This window comes from Pecten maximus, chromosome 9 (genome assembly GCF_902652985.1).
Source record: "Pecten maximus chromosome 9, xPecMax1.1, whole genome shotgun sequence".
In the NCBI taxonomy this organism is placed as follows: Eukaryota; Metazoa; Mollusca; class Bivalvia; order Pectinida; family Pectinidae; genus Pecten; species Pecten maximus.
Window position 1 is genome coordinate 6,995,586 of NC_047023.1, and position 22,222 is coordinate 7,017,807.

At 36.4% G+C, this 22,222-nt stretch overlaps 1 protein-coding gene across 1 annotated transcript in view; it reads left to right on the forward strand.

The window, feature by feature from the left end:
* Positions 1 to 18,104: 18,104 nt before the first annotated feature.
* LOC117334965 (gonadotropin-releasing hormone II receptor-like) overlaps positions 18,105 to 22,222 on the forward strand; it is a 93,890-nt gene continuing 89,772 nt past the window's right edge. Inside the window, exon 1 of the mRNA XM_033894833.1 lies at positions 18,105 to 18,954. Within this exon, the coding sequence (XP_033750724.1) occupies positions 18,268 to 18,954 (687 nt within the window). The 5' untranslated portion in view covers positions 18,105 to 18,267. The remainder of the gene's footprint in view (positions 18,955 to 22,222) is intronic.

Here is a 22,222-nt window from a genome sequence, read left to right on the forward strand (position 1 = left end):
AACAGCTTCCTGTGCGTTATCACTTTTTATGACCAAACGAAAGTGTGACCTTTACATCTCGACCTGTATCTAACAACCTCGTCAGGTGGCTTGCTCGTCATTGTTAACCTATAAAACTCCATTAGAGAGATGCCTGTAGTAGGCCATGATACATAATCTTAATATTTGTATCATTGGTAATATATAGCGGAGATATTACTTGCCACTACTCTAATGAGTATATTACTCCAAAGTTATTTTAACCCGCATAAGAAATGCTTAACATTTCGAAAAATTCAAAAATGTTGGATGATGAATAAGTCATTATAATAAAACTATGTTACGATCAACGTGTTTAAAGCCGAGCAAAACGAGTGTTGAGCATAGTCAAACTATAGCACATTCTCATGTTGTCGTCAACGATTCGCCTATTGAAAGTGTTACTCATAGTAATACATGAAACTCGTTAGTTTATCACCACGACCGAAATCGTATTTTCAGTAAAACAAAAAATTAAATCCATGTACGGACCTAGGTTTAAACCAGTTTCATTTTAATACGTACATGTAGCCTCAGTATAGTATTCCGTGATTGTAATCCGAGTCGTCGGTTTAGTATCGGTGGTATCGATGTAGCAACTTGTTTTGTGTGGAGCAAGACGAATGCCACATGTCTAGACATTAAAACAAGCTTAAAGAACATTAAAGGGGGGTATCTGATAGCAAATGATACGAAATATTATCGGCGTGGGGTCAGCAGGGACGCATCTAAGACCTCAGGTAAACGTTGATTATACTGGTCAAAAGGAACAAAACTTTGTTGGCGCCTGGACGGGTATGATAAGATTAAGTCGTATGACTTGTGCATATAAGTGGTTATATAGATGGTAATTCCATAACATTTATTTGACTTAAAGCTTAGCGGAGTAATACAATGTTAGTGATTCTAAAGCTTGACGGAGTAATACAATGTTAGTGATTCTGAAGATTGGTGAAGAAATACAATGTAATATTTCTTAAGTTTGGCGGAGTAATCCAGTGTAGTGATTCTAAAGCTTGGCTTAGTAATACAATGCAGTGATTCAAAAATTGGCTTAGTAATACAATGTAGTGATTCTAAAGCTTGGTGGAGTAAGACAATGCAGTGATTCTAAAGTTTGGTGGAGTAATACAATGTAGAAATCTAGTGATTCTAAAGCTTGGCGGAGTAATACAATGCAGTGATTCTAAAGCTTGACGGAGTAATACAATGTACAGTAGTGATTCTAAACCTTGGCAGAGTAATACAATGCAGTGATTCTAAAGCATGTCGGAGTAATACAATGTACAGTAGTGATTCTAAACCTTGGCAGAGTAATAAAATGCAGTGATTCTAAAGCATGGCGGAGTAATACAATGTAGTGATTCTAAAGCTCTGCGGAGTAATACAGTGTGGTAAATAAAAAATTGGCGGAGTAATACAGTGTCAAGGAGGATGTCCCACCCCCTAAATAAGGAACATAAAATGTTGTAGTAGTAGTTATTCAGAGGTTTCTACGTCCATTTGAACGCGATTGATGAAAGGTTATTTGTGGCAAACGTACTCTGAGTACGAAGATTAAACTTTGGTGGGAAATACTTAGAAAATAGCGCGGCAGAATCAAATTAAAGATTTAAGAAAATCCAAGGTGTATGATAGTTAATTGGCAGCGAACTTGACGCCAACCTGGTGCAGTTTTGGTTTAGTATATTGCGGCAGGTTTCAATATTGTATTTAAGTTCCTTTAAAGATTTGAATAAAACTGTTCTTGTTTTCTTATTGTTTCGTGTACTGGCAGGAAACCTGTAGATACAAAATTTATCATAAGGAGAAACATGATTTTGTATGAGGTTAATTATTTAGAACATTAGTTATATTGGTGGTGATATATCAAAAATGAAATAAAAAATAAAGACAAGTACGATTTCATTTTCAGGAAGAGACAGTTACGATTAGTAATACTTACAAATAAGGCCCATCTTGACGACCAATAATCTTATCCTACTGGGCCATCCTGAGGAGTGTCTGGATTATTTATGGTCTTTTTCCAAAGAGGAAATAAAGGTTTGTCGAATAGTGTCTGATTCAAAATCTATATACCCATGCGAAGGAGAAATATTTGTATTATTTTGCATTAATGTGATTTAACCCACCAAGAAATATTATTGCTGCAAAGAACCTGTATATTAAGCTGCAGACAAGACTGTTCATGCCGTTATGAGGTCGTTAACGTTGTTACTTGAGTATCCCAGACTCATCACTTGTGTAGATTTAACTTTACTGGTACAGTGCTTCTACTTTTATGTATATTTCCATTTTGTGATTCTAACTATACTTATTCAACTTTATAATGTTGAAAACATTTTTTTTTTTTTTTTTTTTTTAAATTTTGTATGTTTTTCTGATTAAATCTATCACTATGCTTAGCTGGTGTATACCAATATGATATTTTGGTATCAAAATAACAGTACATTTATACCATGCAATCTGTAATAATTGATTTTCAATTTTACATGATTCAACTTGGTGTTATGCAAGGAGGGCCACTTCGCCTATCAGAATTAATAATGATTAATAATATATTATTTACGCTGGTTGTGGTTCATTTTCATGCTTCTACAAAATATGAAAAAATAAAATAAATGTTATGATATCTAACTTTTTTTTCAATATTAATAGTATGTGAAGATATTCGAATTTTAGTAATTTCTTTAAAGTATTGAACCGATACCGGTTTTTTCAGATAATACTCTAAAACTGTAAGTCAATCGAACTATTTTTTTCTTCACACGTTTGCATATATATACAGTGTATATATATATTTATATCAAAAATTCTTTGAAGATCATTAATATCAACATTTTGTGATTTCCATATATATCCTAAACCTGTTTTTTGTGACTCTTCATTAGTATTCAATATCTATATATCATTATTTACACCAAGCTATCTTTCACAAAAATTAATATGTACTTTCTCTACATCCGAAGCTGGATGAAATATCCATTGCATATTTCACAACCATAACTTATAATACTATTGATATATGTATGAAATACAGACAATTGTGTTTTAAAATTGAAAGATTTCTTTTGACATATATTCAATAGAGAAAATAATGCTTTTCTACCCTGTTCTGATATTTTCTGCTAAGTGATACTGAATTTACCGTTATAATTTAGAAGTACACAAAGTTCATTGAATTCATTAATAGTAGTTTATAACCTTTGTAAACGACCTTCGTTGATTCTAAGTAAAAAACCGCTAAAACAACCACTTTTGTCTACATTTTCTGTCAATTTTTGTAAACCAATATCCGTGTAATTATCATTCCATTTCACAATTAGTAACAATTTGACAGCACTGTTTGTCTTATCATGTACAGTATTATCATGTTTTCTGATAATATTTATAGAAAAAAGTAAATCGAGGAATGGCCAGAAAATGTATTGAAATCACCAGATTTAAACCTAAAAATGTTGTTAAAAATAAGATTAATCAACTAGAATGTAGTAAAAAAAAAACAGATTCATTAATAATAGTAAAAGTTTATTTCCGGCCGTGTCATCTTGTGTCTTTCATTAGCAATTCGCAAGGATGTAGTTTTACATAAAGAATATTTCCACCGAACTGATTTACCGTAAAATCCATATGATTTATCTCTGTAATGTTCTAATCTGGTGAATATTGGCAGATATTTATCAAAGTATTAGCAGAAAATTCACCAATTTATCATATCTTATAAAATCATCTGAAGTACCAGTTTTGCTATTAAAGCCGCCTATCGCAATTTTACTACCTGCATCTTTGTATCCACAAATTAACTCTCGTAGACAAATAAATAGGTCGGCATCATATCTATTATAATAAATGCCGTTCACAGGAGGAAAATAACGAAAAAAAGTAATTATCTTTCTCATCAGCAGAAAATTCTCTCCATAATTTAAGTACTGCATTGCTATCATTCATAATTTTAAAATCCTTACAATGACTGTTCACACAATTCTTCGTAAAAATTAAAATTTCACCGCCTTTGCCCATTCTTATTGGTAAAATATAGGTAGTAAAATAAGAACACGATATATCCTGATTCTCATAGTTATCTATCCAACATTCATATAAACATATCAAATCATATATTAAAAAATCTTGATTTCTAATATTTCTGTTCAATTTCTGGATACGCTCCATGACATAATAGACACGCCCTCCACTATATCCTTTTCCTGAGAGGTCATCTGCAGTTTAAATAAAACAGACATGAAATTTGGATCCAGAATTTGGAAAATATCGCAAATGGATTAGTACATATGGTCATTATAGACGTCGAGGTGGTGACCTTTGTATTACAGGTGTTCCTAGTACACGTCGTGGTGGTGACCTTTGTATTACTGGTGTTTCTAGTATACGTCGTGGTGGTGACCTGTGTATTACTGGTGTTCCTAGTATACGTCGTGGTGGTGACCTTTGTATTACTGGTGTTTCTAGTATACGTCGTGGTGGTGACCTGTGTATTACTGGTGTTCCTAGTATACGTCGTGGTGGTGACCTGTGTATTACTGGTGTTCCTAGTATACGTCGTGGTGGTGACCTTTGTATTACTGGTGTTCCTAGTATACGTCGTGGTGGTGACCTGTGTATTACTGGTGTTCCTAGTATACGTCGTGGTGGTGACCTTTGTATTACAGGTGTTCCTAGTATACGTCGTGGTGGTGACCTGTGTATTACTGGTGTTCCTAGTATACGTCGTGGTGGTGACATGTGTATTACTGGTGTTCCTAGTATACGTCGTGGTGGTGACCTTTGTATTACTGGTGTTCCTAGTATACGTCGTGGTGGTGACCTGTGTATTACTGGTGTTCCTAGTATACGTCGTGGTGGTGACCTGTGTATTACTGGTGTTCCTAGTATACGTCGTGGTGGTGACCTGTGTATTACTGGTGTTCCTAGTATACGTCGTGGTGGTGACCTTTGTATTACTGGTGTTTCTAGTATACGTCGTGGTGGTGACCTTTGTATTACTGGTGTTCCTAGTATACGTCGTGGTGGTGACATGTGTATTACTGGTGTTCCTAGTATACGTCGTGGTGGTGACCTTTGTATTACTGGTGTTCCTAGTATACGTCGTGGTGGTGGCCTTTGTATTACTGGTGTTCCTACTATACGTCGTGGTGGTGACCTGTGTATTACTGGTGTTCCTAGTATACGTCGTGGTGGTGACCTTTGTATTACTGGTGTTCCTAGTATACGTCGTGGTGGTGACCTGTGTATTACTGGTGTTCCTAGTATACGCCGTGGTGGTGATCTGTGTATTACTGGTGTTCCTAGTATACGTCGTGGTGTTGACCTTTGTATTACTGGTGTTCATGGTATACGTCGTGGTGGTGACCTTTATATTATTGGTGTTCCTAGTATACGTCGTGGTGGTGACCTTTATATTACTAGTGTTCCTAGTAAACGTCGAGGTGGTGACCTGTGTATTACTGGTGTTCCTAGTATACGTCGTGGTGGTGACCTGTGTATTACTGGTGTTCATGGTATACGTCGTGTTGGTGGCCTTTGTATTACTGGTGTTCCTAGTATACGTCGTGGTGATGACCTGTGTATTACTGGTGTTCCTAGTATACGTCGTGGTGGTGACCTGTGTATTACTGGTGTTCATGGTATACGTCGTGTTGGTGGCCTTTGTATTACTGGTGTTCCTAGTATACGTCGTGGTGGTGACCTGTGTATTACTGGTGTTCCTAGTATACGTCGTGGTGGTGACCTGTGTATTACTGGTGTTCCTAGTATACGTCGTGGTGGTGACCTTTGTATTACTGGTGTTCCTAGTATACGTCGTGGTGGTGACCTGTGTATTACTGGTGTTCATGGTATACGTCGTGTTGGTGGCCTTTGTATTACTGGTGTTCATGGTATACGTCGTGTTGGTGGCCTTTGTATTACTGGTGTTCCTAGTATACGTCGTGGTGGTGACCTGTGTATTACTGGTGTTCCTAGTATACGTCGTGGTGGTGACCTGTGTATTACTGGTGTTCATGGTATACGTCGTGGTGGTGACCTGTGTATTACTGGTGTTCCTAGTATACGTCGTGGTGGTGACCTTTATATTACTGGTGTTCCTAGTATACGTCGTGGTGGTGACCTGTGTATTACTGGTGTTCCTAGTATACGTCGTGGTGGTGACCTGTGTATTACTGGTGTTCCTAGTATACGTCGTGGTGGTGACCTGTGTATTACTGGTGTTCCTAGTATACGTCGTGGTGGTGACCTGTGTATTACTGGTATTCCTAGTATACGTCGTGGTGGTGACCTGTGTATTACTGGTGTTCCTAGTATACGTCGTGGTGGTGACCTGTGTATTACTGGTGTTCCTAGTATACGTCGTGGTGGTGACCTTTGTATTACTGGTGTTCCTAGTATACGTCGTGGTGGTGACCTTTGTATTACTGGTGTTCCTAGTATACGTCGTGGTGGTGACCTGTGTATTACTGGTGTTCCTAGTATACGTCGTGGTGGTGACCTGTGTATTACTGGTATTCCTAGTATACGTCGTGGTGGTGACCTTTGTATTACTGGTGTTCCTAGTATACGTCGTGGTGGTGACCTCTGTATTACTGGTGTTCCTAGTATACGTCGTGGTGGTGACCTGTGTATTACTGATGTTCCTAGTATACGTCGTGGTGGTGACCTTTGTATTACTGGTGTTACTAGTATACGTCGTGGTGGTGACCTTTGTATTACTGGTGTTCCTAGTATACGTCGAGGTGGTGACCTTTGTATTACTGGTGTTCCTAGTATACGTCGTGGTGGTGACCATTGTATTACTGGTGTTCCTAGTATACGTCGTGGTGGTGACCTGTGTATTACTGGTGCTCCTAGTATACGTCGTGGTGGTGACCTGTGTATTACTGGTGTTCATGGTATACGTCGTGGTGGTGACCTGTGTATTACTGGTGCTCCTAGTATACGTCGTGGTGGTGACCTTTGTATTACTGGTGTTCCCAGTATACGTCGTGGTGGTGACCTTTGTATTACTGCTGTTCCTAGTATACGTCGTGGTGGTGACCTGTGTATTACTGGTGTTCCTAGTATACGTCGTGGTGGTGACCTGTGTATTACTGGTGTTCCTGGAAAACGTCGTGGTGGTGACCTGTGTATTACTGGTGTTCCTAGTATACGTCGTGGTGGTGACCTTTGTATTACTGGTGTTCCTAGTATACGTCGTGGTGGTGACCTCTGTATTACTGGTGTTCATGGCATACGTCGTGGTGGTGACCTTTATATTACTGGTGTTCCTAGTATACGTCGTGGTGGTGACCTCTGTATTACTGGTGTTCCTAGTATACGTCGTGGTGGTGACCTTTGTATTACTGTTGCTCCTAGTATACGTCGTGGTGGTGACCTGTGTATTACTGGTGTTCATGGCATACGTCGTGTTGGTGGCCTGTGTATTACTGTTGTTCCTAGTATACGTCGTGGTGGTGACCTTTGTATTACTGGTGTTCCTAGTATACGTCGTGGTGGTGACCTGTGTATTACTGGTGTTCCTACTATACGTCGTGGTGGTGACCTGTGGATTATGGATACGTTTCCTACAATTATCTATTCCCCGTCTGCGAGCCTATGTATTAGAGTTTTGCCTGGTAAGACATCTTTGCAGCTGTTGATACCTGTATTTACGTATTCATCAACAGAGCGTACATCATTTTGTTTTAAAAACGGTCGTTAACGGCTAATGTCTAGAAAATGTACATAAAAACCTGCTGTCGTATATTTCATTCTCTCTAAAATATTTCAAAAGCGCCCCTGAGACTGTTAAACTTTTGACTTTTTGTTAAGCGTTCCATACCGATTCTATCCCAAGGCTGTGACATTCTAAAGTCATTAAAGTGTTAAACATTGTCCACCGCTCCAGGCTCATTGCAGCTCAAAGAATCATATGTTTCCCATTCTTGTATCAGTAGAAAATCCGCCTGTGACGAAATTGAGACTATAAAACGATCCTTAAGATAGTCTCAAGTAAAAAAAGTCCTTGAATTATATCATTTTGTTTGCAGACTCCTAACAAAAGCAATTAACGCTGGAGAGACCTGTACGTGGTAATGGGGATACGAGTGTATAGAGACACTCACAAAATTAGGTTGTATTACTAGTATTTATGATATATCTAAAGAGTTTTATTGATCATAAGTAAAGTAGTAAAGGTACAAATATATATTTAATAAGTATGACTATATCGTTGTAGATATTTTCTTCCGAGGGGCTTCACCATTAAAGAACAGCATAACTTGTAATTGGAACTAACCTTAACGTCAACTTCACGTGGGAAGGAGTGGTGCGAATTAGTCAACAAAGGCTAGGCTTCGGACTCTCAAGGCAGACATCCTATCACTAGGCTAAATGGAAATTCTAACGTGTCAGAGCTAGTAATGTTGCCATATACTCTCCGCTTTTACACGTGCAGATAGAAATCATGTGATATTGGATTCACACGAATCAGAAACACGTATAAGTCAGCATAGTAAGAATATCAGATGAGATGTATTTTAACAATAACCAAAGAAAAAAAATCTCCGAGTCTTAATCACAGTCTCAAGAAAACAGGAACAATTAATTGAAAATTTGCATTCAAGTTGACTTCAGCTCAGACGGCGTTTGTCAAAGCAAATCCACCATAATCGCATAGTTATTAAAAGGAAAGATGTTCATAGTTAATCATAACTCCTAAATACAGGTGATAATGACAGGACTTGCGATTTAGTAATGAGATCTGATACAGATACATTGTGTTTCCCTCACGTTTATTCACGCTAGACAATAGCAAGTATCCCGTAGAGAACGCATTGTCCATGTTAAAAAATAATAACATTGATTATCATCAGCATCAGATGGTGACGTGAGTTTTATAGCTGCATCCATCTAAATGAAGACGGAATACCAAACCGTCCGGACTGGTATCAGAACACAGATAAATCTAGCGAACAGACACATTTAGGTCGGACTATCTAGGAAATGATGGCAATTCCACTAGACACACACACATTAGCTAATAAAATGTTACGGGGATGAGTTAACGACAGGTGTGAAAGTAATCTGCACTATAATTTCGATTTTCTATTTTCATTGTCCAATAAAAATGTAATAGGAATTTCTGTGAAATAGTAATGATATCTCAGAATTGGGAAACGCCAATATGAATATGAATAAGATTGGGTTGTCTTTAATTGACATAGTCTTTCGGTTACCGTTTTTAGATTAAATGTTCAAAAGTTGATTTTTTCGTGTACGGATATGGATATGTACATTTTGCATAAATGTCTGACTTTTTAACAGATAGAGTTTCTTTCCTTTTGTAAACTATTGAACTTTTATTCTCTTATTGCAGACCTAAACTAATAACGAACTTTTGTGAATCTGTCCTGTTGTGCTCTAACCATGCATTTAATCCATTAGATCGCTCTGTTAACGTGATAAACAGTTATTCTGAAAATTTAACGCGTTCATTTTTTATTGTACTTATCTCCTTTGCTGGCTAATGCATTAGGTTTAGCGGTTTAAGCACTTATTGGTTTCCTGTATGGGTTTTATGTAGTATTTTCGTATTGATTGCTGGGTTTCTGAGGACCCAGATAGAAAGGATTTCGGTAAATTTAGTCAGTTTCCCGTCAGATTGAGTTGTGTTCTTTTACTGGTTAGTTATGTAGTGGTTATATGGCGTTTTACCATTTAATATAATATGTGTCATTTATCATGTCCTAAGGGAGCGAAACCATCATTTCTACTGAAAAATACCGACATAATAACGAAACCATAGTTCAAACTCAATATCTCGAGAAAAAAAAAAGAAAAAAAAAAGAAAAAAAAGAAAAGATTAATAAATAAAAACAACAAAAAAAACAGCAAAACAACAACAACAAAACAACGACAAAATATAAGCAAAAACATATACATTTGTATTTGTATGGATACTTTTTGTAATATAAATCAGAAAGCGTAATGAAAACCTGGTCGAATCCTAGTTCTGTCACATTCTTAAAATGAGGACAAACTAGTTTGTGAAATTGGCACCACTAGACTCATCAAAAGGCACCAAAGATATGGAATATATCCCGATGATGTCGACCACACATTTTACAGTGGTTTTCATTAACCTGCATATCTCGTACCCCTCAAGGGAATCGTGATACAGGGAACAATTCCCTTACTGTCAAATCAGCTTGTGCATGTTCGGATTTGTAAACATCGTAAGTAGAGAAAACGGGATTTTTTTTTTCTAGGGATGAAAAATGTATCATACGGAAACTGAAAGCATCAAGCTTATCATAGATAAGGGGAGTATCCATGGTTAATACAGGGTATGTATACAATTAAGATTTTTGTTATCCTAAGGTCTTGGTTACCTGTTCTCATCAGCTCGTCAATATTCTCATCCTCAGAGGCAACCTAAACCAGTTAGTCTATAGAAGGTATTTGTTTGCATATGCGTTCTAGGAGATGTTGTTACCAAATTCAACTGAGATGTTATCCAGCAGAATTTATTCTCGACGTATTTCCTCTGGGTCTGTCTAAGTGTTGTGTATGACACGGCAAGCAAAGCGAGGACTTTCTACCATGTGGGGTTTAAAGGTATGTTCCGGTCCTTCTTAAGATTAGTAACCTTTTGACCACTTTTATGACTATAATGATGAATTTGTCTACGTATTTGAATAACTAAATCGTTAAAAAAAAAAAGATTTTCTATATATTTTTGTTTTTTAATTTATAATATATATTTTCAAGTTAATCTGTTGTTATCATTTTGATAATCAGATGTGAACATAGCAGGTTATGGTAGAAAGGATTTTACTTTCTAGAAAAAGATAATTTGATATTGGGACAAAACCATCATCGCGTTTATTATACAGCGTGATGGTAAGGTCCAAAGCAAAGATCAAGATAAGTAGCCTCTACTGACTACTGACTGAGAAATATACATTTCAAGGTTTCGAGATGAAAGTCGATGAAAAATATGATGTTTATACGGTCGAAATAGTTATCTCGTTTGAAAATATAAATGTTCCTGATGTGACGAAATCGATGCTTGTTGATATGCATAATGGTTCTGTTGTTACCAGCCCTAACTCTCATGTCGGATTATGACCTAACCCTGGATTTGACCCTAGATTCGTATGGTGGATCTCACTTTCTCTTCCGGAGCAAATTGTCCTCTTCCCTTGTACTTTTCATGAATCTCCATGCAAAATATTTTGTTTATATTTTGGCCCTCGTTTAATCGCATTTGATTTTGCAATGTAATTTCGTTATTTTATCAGATTTCTTTGTTGTATTCAAATGTTAAGAATGATTAGAATTCATGATTTTATACCTTCTTAACTCCTTGTGATTAAGTTGCATATTATCCTTTCATTGTCATGTTGTGATATTGATTATTCTTCCTTCTTTAGGTGTTTCGATATTCAAGGACTGTTCCACGATATAATAAAAACCTTAACAACAATGCTATATTGTTATCATAGAGGCTACAGATATTATCAATGTCAATATCATCTCGTTTTATTATTTCATATCTCATTAAATCCATGTGCTTTAATCGAGGCCTGGGTAGACGTGATCATTAAACACACTAATAAAGATAAAAACGTCCATTTTCATTTCATACCGGGAAATAAAACGCCCAACCTATAAATTGAGATCACCATGGTGAACAAAAACCATGTCCATTAATCTTCATTACAAAGCTTGACTAGAAAACTACGTACAGAAATGGCTTCATATAGGAATCATATATTATATCCGAAAACATTTTTTTCCCAAAAAGTGGAAGTGTGATTATCATTAAAGAACGTCAGCATCATGCTTTTCTGTTAGAAAAATAGTTTATAACAACGAACTTTCAGTATCCTTTCTTTGAATGTCGCTGGCAATCCGGGAAAATGACAAGATTGGATTCGTTATGATGCCGACAATAGTTTTAAACGATGCAGAGAAGGAGCGAGATAATTACGGGCTCGCTGTTGCTGAACAGCAAAAGGCATCGTAAATCAAGGTCTGAAAATCAAAATTATTTGAATTCTTAAGTATCTAAAGACAGCGAACTATTTCTGGTACAAGAATAGCTTTGACTAATAAGAATCATTGTTGATAAAAACAGAAAACATTCAGTTTTTTATCTGTTTAAATATTTTATTATTTATGAAATTAAGGGACATACATCTGTAGTTAAATTTAGGGTATAAAACTTCCCCCGACTTCTTCGCTTAAAATAAACATCATGCCTGTGTACAAATTCAAATGACAGCGAAAGTCTGTTTGCATTCGATGACACGTCAGTTATCTGTTTATCGACATCGCTGAAGACAGTTGTGCTGGAAGCTCTTCATTTAGATAACGTGATTTTATATGTGTCCATGTCGCTACAACATTTTTGCTTCTCGAATTGCTTTCGGTGTCAGTTGGTATATTGCGGCTATAACAGTGGGATATTTAACACACTGAAGCCATAATGGAGGAATTGATATCGTTGTCTTGATTGGGCTTTTATCAAAGGTCTATAGATATTTCAAGTACAGTAATTTAAAAAAAAAAGAAAAAAATTATTGAAACACTTTAGGAGTACAAATAGCATTTTTATGACATTGCTATAGTGATCAAATCGATAAAATTGAAATTAATGGCAACATGATTATATGTTAGGTGTCCTGGAGGAGAAATCAGGAAGTAAGGATGTCGGAGGTGAAAGACCTAGAGACATGTTGTTAACATTCCGATCAGCTCTGAATATTTGTCATCATTAAGGCTTTAGGGTTAATGATGATTTTTCGAGAAGGATTCTTAATGTTAAAATCAGTACACACCAGTTTATGATATATTAGGAATTAGGACGTTTGTCATGACATATCATTAGAAAATGTCGAATAAACAAATATTGGTTGAAATTGATTCAACGTGACAATATTGTTCTAAAGTCATTCGTGAAGACACGAAGGAAGTTAATTATAGAAATTGGAATTGGCGTTGACAAGTTCGAACATTGTTGTTGTCTGCTTGTTTTGGTAGTGCCTAGTCAACTCATTATGTTGATAATGAAAGAGCATTTTAAAATTTCTTTTACCTAAGAAAGTCTATTATTGATGTGTATCGTAAACTAATTTCGAAATTACAACTTTCATGGCATAAACTTTATAGATAAGAAGGCTGGTATCGTATTATCGCAAGGACGAAGAGGTTGTGTTGTTATTGTAGCCAAACCAAGTAGCGGATGAGCACCATTTTGTTCTTATTTGTCCACCATATGTTAATGCTCGTAAAAGGCTCATTAGCATATTACTGGAACCGGCCTTCTTTATTCAAACTTGCCCAACTGGTATGTGTACGTAATCAAAAAGCTATGTAATCTCGGAAAGTATTTGCAATCAAGCCGGTAGATACGGCTCAGATTTCAACCTTTGGTATAGATCAATATCATAGTTGTATTTGTTTGTCTCCAGTTATACCTAATTTGGCCCATACCTTACTTATTCTTAAAAAAAATTATTTGCTGGGACCACAGCTGAGAAACACTCGTCGAGTGAACGTTTTGCCAAGTCCTTATGATACCAGTGTATCGTCCTCTTAATCTAGAACATTAAGCTGGTCAATCATGTCCACTCTATGCTTTATGCTATTAAATGGTTGACGTTAGACGCGTTTGCATCCCTTTCCCCTGGACGATTATTTCCTCGTCAGACCGATATTACCCGTCTGATGAGCAACTTTGTCTGGTGCTATGACATCACAAGTAGTGTGGACTTATTCCTTATTTATACATTTTAACTTGTGTATTTATTTAATATCATCAAAACAAAATTCAACCGGCATTCTTTTTTTCTCGACATTATGCGAATAGACCTAATAATTAATGGAATCGGTAATTAGCTGATTCCAATTTGGCGGGTAAGGTTGTCAACTTCAGGAATAGACAAAATATATTCCGCAGAAACATCGGTTTTTTTCGATTTCTGTAAGCTATTTGAAACATTGTATTTCTTTATTGTTATATCTTATTTAATTTTACCATAATCGTATCATAATTTTGTTTTTGTTTTTTGTTTTGAAAAATGTCAAAATAAAAACGAAAAAGTCATTGCGCATTCACATTAATTGCGCATGTGTTCACCGGTCCGGATATGAACAATGTATTCCTACGAGTCAAATTTGATGTTTATACACCTGCAAACGATATTTTCATTAAAAAGCTATATAACGAACACACACAGGAAATGTGAAGATATGGTATCGAACAGAACCACAAAATCGTTTAATGCTTCATGATGCAAAGTTTATAGGCCATGGCGATCTGTACCGGTAGCGGATCTCATCGTTAGTTTACAAGGAATGTCTCGCTGAACAGGAAATATATTGACTTCTTCCGTCATATACAATGTGTAACATATTCATTGTCGTCCTTTCTCATTCTCTAAAGCTGATTAAGACGACACAAACTATAATGAAAAAAAAAGAACTTTGAAAATTGCTGTTCGAAGAATTGTGTTTCATTTGTTTTAAAGTTAGTTGGTAATATGACCTTATTCAATACAATAAGATACCATTGAAACAATACAACGGTGCAGCATTGATATTTCAATCTTCATTGTGACCATGCAATATAAACGTAACAATATCACGATCACGTGATAAGTAATTGTGACGTCATGTGAACATAAAGGTGTTAAAATGACGTACTATTTACTGATCACGTAACCGTGCGATGTAACGTTTATATTTTACGGTCACTAAAACAATGAGCTGCTTATATCTACCACTTGATATTTAATTAAAAAAAAACGAAATTCCAGTTTCGCTGTGATCCTGTTAACATATCTACTATGTTGTTCCGCGTAAAAAATAGTGCGTAAGAAGAAAGAAATCCAGACAAGAAAAATCAATGAAATATTAATATGATGAAAATACAAAATATAAACTGATCGTCTCGTCTAGTTTTTCTAAAGGAAAATGTGTTATTATTAGTTTTTCGCAACGTGCTTCACTTGGTACATTATTAATGCGCCGGTTGACAGTTGATGAGATGGTAATGCTCAACTACTGTTTGGAAGGTTATATACATGTAGTTACAATGTCATAGAGTGGTAAATATATGAAAATAGAAGAAAATTATCGATTCCAAACACTGGAATCGGGGCACCCTTACCTTGTCGGTCGAAAGAAAAATGGCACTAAAGCTTATCACCGCCAAAGGCTGTGTCTAATCGGATAATTCGCGTCAGCGAGCTTTCTAAAATTGAAACCAAAGCTTGTGGGCTTGTTTACAATGTCATTTCGATATAGATATTTACAAGCTTTAATGTAATTATTTGGGCTGCCTGCTTTAACAAAAAAAAGTAGTTCTACATCACGTTTGCCCGAGGAAAAATAGTTTTAAGTCTGTATCTATGCCAAATATTCTGTCTAAATAGAATTATCAACAGTTTGGATGACATTTATAATAGGTAATTTGTCTGATTGATATTTATTTGGAGTCCGCATTTTAAAATGCCATATTTACGTCTGCTCTGCAGCCTCTCGGAGCGAGAATTAAACTTGTCAGACAGTCTGCTAAATGTGTTTGGTTAACATTTGCATTTTGCCATGCGCCTTTTGAAAAAATAAGCAAGTCAGATACACACCTATACAAGTCAGACACACACCTATACAAGTCAGATACACAAGTCAGATATACACCTACACAAGTCAGATACACACATACACAAGTCAGATATACACCTACACAAGTCAGATACACATACACAAGTCAGATACACATACACAAGTCAGATACACACCTATACAGAAATCAGATACACACCTATACAAGTCAGATACACACCTATACAAGTCAGATACACACCTACACAAGTCAGATACACACCTACACAAGTCTGATACACACCTACACAAGTCAGATACACACCTATACAAGTCAGATACACACCTACACAAGTCAGATACACACCTATACAAGTCAGATACACACCTACACAAGTCAGATACACACCTACACAAGTCAGATACACACCTACACAAGTCAGATACACATACACAAGTCAGATATACACCTACACAAGTCAGATACACATACACAAGTCAGATACACATCTACACAAGTCAGACACACACCTATACAAGTCAAATACACACCTATACAAGTCAGATACACACCTACACAAGTCAGATACACACCTACACAAGTCTGATACGCACCTACACAAGTCAGATACACACCTATACAAGTCAGATACACACCTACACAAGTCAGATACACACCTATACAAGTCAGATACACACCTACACAAGTCAGATACACACCTACACAAGTCAGATACACACCTGCACAAGTCAGATACACACCTACGCAAGTCAGATACACACCTACACAAGTCAGATACACACCTACACACGTCAGATACACATCTACACAAGTCAGATACACACCTATACAAGTCAGATACACACCTACACACGTCAGATACACACCTATACAAGTCAGATACACACCTACAAAAGTCAGATACACATATACAAGTCAGATACACATACACAAGTCAGATATACACCTTTACAAGTCAGATACACACATACACAAGTCAGATGCACACCTATACAAGACAGATACACACATACACAAGTCAGATACACACCTATACAAGTCAGATACACACCTACACAAGTCAGATACACACCTACACAGGTGATTAGACAGTTCACGCACATACACCTACACAAGTCAGTGACTTATGAGTAGACGGCCCGCTCACTCACATCCACACATGCCAGTAATTTGTGACTAAACTGTTCATTCACTTACACCTACACACGCCAGTAACATGTGACTAGATGGTTTAGTGACATACACCTATATTTACATTTGCTCCGCATTACCCATCGACATAATTCTGAGAGGCAGTTGCCACCATACTCCTATAACACCCAGTGCCTCAGGCTATAACGCCCAGTGGGTCATGTGATATTAAAAGAGGCGGACTTTTTTGTGTTGGTTTAGTTTTTTTCAAAGTTGACGAAAATGGTAAGACAATGTAAATATAAATATTGAACGGTGGTGTTAATGTTGTTATAGTCGATATGGCAGCAAGATGTATGGTGGGCAAATGTAGCATGGAAACCCTAATGGGTTCTCATGCCATTTGCCCACCATGCATATTGCTGCCATATCGACTATAACAACATCAAAATCACTGTTCATTGCTTAAATACAAGTCAGTAACATGTCACTAGACTTTAACTTATGTTGCTAATGTGTTTGTCACTAGGCGACATCTGTCAAGGAAAATGTGATAATGACAACATGGATATTGGAGCAGCTAGGATTTGTACTATCCATAGATAGACTATTGACAATTGAAATCACTTCTCCTATCATACGGCGTCCTTGATTCCAAGTCTTACAGAATTGATCATATCGAAATTTTCATCAAAGTTGGTTTGTAATTTATTGATAACACATTGAAATTTACGATTTAACAATATGCCCGTTATTTGTCCCAATAAAATCGTTTGGCCCCATTTTAAAACAAAAACAAGCCGACAAAAGAAGGACACAGTTTGTTCCTATGAGTAAACTAGTAGTCTGTTGAAAGATATAATATTTCATCAACGTTTTATTTTACATAACTAAATATATATTTGCCTAAAGACACACTAAAACTATTGGTATTATTAAATTATCAGCGGTATTGATAATGATAACCATCTGCAAATGCATGTTCATTGATGATACGAACAATGTAAGCCAATTATTTTTTTAAATCAATACACCGTAAGAACAGTCATCCATTTTCTCTTTCTCAGTGCTTGACAGGTAATTCAGTAGGTGCTTTCTGTAGAGGGCGCTACAGCGTCATTGATCAGAGCTGTGAAGCTGTGGTGCGTGACCAAGAGGAGGATCGCTCTATCAGCCATAACGGCGAGTGCTGCTGATGGCGGGATTATATATTGTCAGTCATATACTTCCCACCGATACAGCAGCAACGGCCATGGATGTGGAATTTTAAAAGTGAATATATGGTCACACTGTAATAGCAAGTACAGCCTACCTTGGAAAATACTTGTTCGAATATTTGTCGAAATGCTGTGATTTTATTCATCTTAGGTACAGTGGGAAAAGGTGGTCGCTAAAGGAGTTGTGTTATACGCGGAGATTGTATTTGAATATATATATTGGTGTTATGGCCTTAAACATGCAAAGGTAACTTGATATAGGGAGGGCAGTTGAGTATGTCTACCACCAAACCTCACACTGTCCCGGTCATATTGCATTCAAATATCTCCGGATGTGGTCCAAGTAAAGTGCCTTTTTACAACCTCAACGTTAATAACGTAGATATGGTGTTACCTACATCTCGGTCATCAATGTCAATGTCTCCCTCAACATCGATTTCAGCGACGATACTGTCATCTACGGTCTCGTCTGCGTTACGGGTAGGGCCTACAGAAAACACAACTTCCGCCCAGAATATGACAGAAGTGACGCTCCCTAGAGAAATGACGTTCAACGACGACAGTGTGATGTCCGTCATCGCATATTCTTGTCTTTTTGTCGTCGCAGCTTCGGGAAATTTGATAGTATTTATTACGCTGTTTAGGAGTCGTAGAATCAAGTCCCGAGTAAATACTTTCATCATGCACCTCTCCATCGCCGACCTCATCGTTGCCTTCATCATGCTGCCCCTTGAGACAGGTTGGCATATAACGGTCCGTTGGGAGGCTGGGGATGCGGCCTGTCGGATTTTAATGTTCTTTCGAGCTCTTGGATTTTACTTATCATCGTTTGTGCTAGTAACAATAAGTCTGGATAGATACTTCTCCATTGTTCATCCAATGAGTATCCACGACGCCGAAAGGAGGGGCAAGATCATGTTGACATTGGCCTGGCTTCTAAGTGCCGTAGCCAGCCTTCCTCAGGTAAGAAAAAAATACTCCTCATCACATCAAACTCATTGTACTAACAACATTTTATTCCGAATGTAACCGAGACATCTATATATAAATCGAGGATATTTCGTTCTCTCCCGTTGAAATATAAATATATACCTACTTGTAATGAGATTGGTTTGACGACAACACTTTTTCGTCTTATTAATATATCCATCATGTTAATTTTTATTTGTATTGTAAGTAGATATGCGAAACGATTGCTGTATGATTTGTAATACCGTTTCAAACACACGTGATGCAGCTATGTTCCTACTCATAAAAATATGCATGCAAATATAAAAGAGACTCATTTCAATAAAAATTGGAGAATGTGGGATCTAAATAGATTTCCTGAAATTCACTTCTGATTTTCGTGATAAGTGGACCACTTTAGAATATTTACTTGTTATGTTATTATGTTCACTCCAGAATAGTCTGTGTGGTGATCGCTCGTGATACTCAGAAAACAATGAGGCACGAGGACCCGTTCGTGAAGAAATGTGGATCGCCCACTCGAATCGTTTACCTGCGATGTTATGTTGGAAGTTGATTTTGAGTACAGCAATTGATGAAATCAATGTTATAAATATCCCACCCCAGTGTTACTCAATGACAGTTATATTGACGTTTCATCTAATACTGGCATGGAGAACGAATACGGCCGGTAATCGTAATGCTGATTTCTCTTCCCCTGTGAGAACTGTTGAAGAGGTTTCAATAAGTACATTCACTGGGAAGTTCTTAACGAGATTTGTTTGTAAAAGTAATCTGCACGTACATGTTCCTATATTGATCTATATACTCATTCGTAGTAAATGTCTTATTCAACACAAATACTTGCGATACATGACGTTGTTTATAATCATATCAATAGAACACATAAACAACGTTATTTAATCAATCTCATTAACTGTCATGTAACATTTTTCTTGTATTGTTAAATATCACCATGCCTGAAGAAGATATCAGATTCAGCATTTATTCGTAGAGTTACACAAACATATTTCAAAATACCAAAGAGAATAAACTATCCCACGTATCCATAATTATATCGTAGGTACAAAATCGGTAATTACATTTCAGTAAGCCCTTAAGAATAGTCAATTCCGCGATAACAGAAGCATCCTTTTTCTCAATCATGAATTCTTAGTTAAAATAAAGACTCTTTATAATGATCAAGCTATCCTTAAAACGGTTGCTCAAAGCAACAGCTGTTGACTTCATCTTAAAATTATCATTTGAAACATACTTGTTTATATTTTGGTAAATACACATAGTTTATACAATATATATTCAATTAATACACATATTTACAAATATTGAATGTTTCTATTCTAACAAAAATGTTGGTACACATTTCCGATCCTTGAAAGAATAGAATGAAGCCATGAATTTATGACGTCACGATAATGCTATATTAGTTGTGTCTCAATGTGTTTTATCCGTTGTAGAGTCGATAAGTGTATGTGAAATGCAAACTACTTTCCAATAGGAAAATTGAAGATATTTGATGGCTCAATATTTCAACACTCGCCCTCTGATTCGAGGATAAACTTACGTAATTGCACGCCCTAAACCACGAGAGCGGTGATAATACCAACGACACTATGTAGACTTATGAGCATAGAGACATCGCAATAACTTTATAAAACTGTATGTTAAGCAATCGGAGCTGGAATCACCCCTCCATGGCCTGTTGCATGCATTGTTTTGTTGATTCACAACCATCTGACAATGAAAATGAAATTGACCACAAGTAACAGAAAATCGCCTTTCAAAAGGTTTTCAATGTATACAGCATCCCTGAAATGAAGATGAGAGATTGTGTTCGAAACGAATGAGTCTTCTCCATGATATTTTTATGAGTTAAGTTATTTCGACCCTAAAACATTTTTTTTAGAAATTAAGCAAAAACTAAAATGAGAAAACTATGATACTGGCATTAGTATGATCTCGATAATCTAATGTAATGTGACCGTTTCCTTGTGTTCAAAATCTATTTCAGGGAAACAAGACTGAAAAACAATTTGAAATGGTAAAGTTTAAACATAATTTCTCCCAAGCATTAATCAAATTTCCGTCGCCTTTGTCATCTGAATTTTGTTTGATTAATAGCATTTAGCTTTTCATTCTTTTCAAATGATATTTTTTCTTAATTTTATTAGAAAGGATATAATGAATTCCATCAACAAACATCGATAAGATCAACGGTCTTCTATTTTGCGCAAAGTTGGTGTTAAGAATGCACATGTTTTTACTCGTAAAGAGATAAAAAAAAAAAAATCAATAAATAAATAAATAAAAAAAGCTTTTTGTGATAGCATGTGTGCAGAGGATATATTAAAAAAAATGTAGAGAGAAAATATCGTAGAAACAGACGCAATTACCTGTCGCCAAGAGCTTTGCTGAAATTATCGGGATATGTGAGGATGCTGTTGGAGAATAATCAATATTCGTTTGTTTTATTATGTATACAGATAGAGTTTGACGTCTATTAGATCAGGTGTTTATTGTATTTATCACAAAGCTACGATAATCAGTCTATGTCAATTCCAGGCATATCCTCAAAATAAAAACCAGTTAGTGTGATTAAAAAGTGACATATTATGGAGGATCAAACACGTCCTCATTTTGTAATACTTTTTTTTCCAATTCAATACGTCGACAATAAGACATAAATTGCCACATTATCGATCCGCTCCTTTCCTTGTAAGATGTTCGTAGGTATCGAATTATAATATGAGGTACTTGTATTTATGTCCACTGTCGTATGAGCACGGCGATTAGGACATATGGTTTCATTCATGGGTATCGATTGGCGCGGATATTCCTCACCGTTCCATAACCCCAGCTGGCAAATGGATATCATGTATTATGGCACTGTCTTCGGACCCAATGCCTTGTCCCTGTTTTGTGTGATACCTTAGGGAACATCTTCGTGTTCGGATATACGGATTAGACTTTTAAGGTGTCTAATCCGTTTGTATATTTGTACCATAACTACATGTATGTTAAAATAATCCCTAAACGAAACATTCATGAATATGTCATTCATACCACAACTCCCCACCATGCAAAAATAGTTTGGAGAGCTATGGACCGCAAATCCTATTTTAACAATTCCTAACGGCCATTGCAACACAATAATAGGACTGTAATTAGGTTACAGAGAGAAATATTGTATCATTCTTGTTCGTTTATGAAGCTTTCTGCGTAAATTCAGAAAATCCAATCCACATTGAGAGTAAGATATATA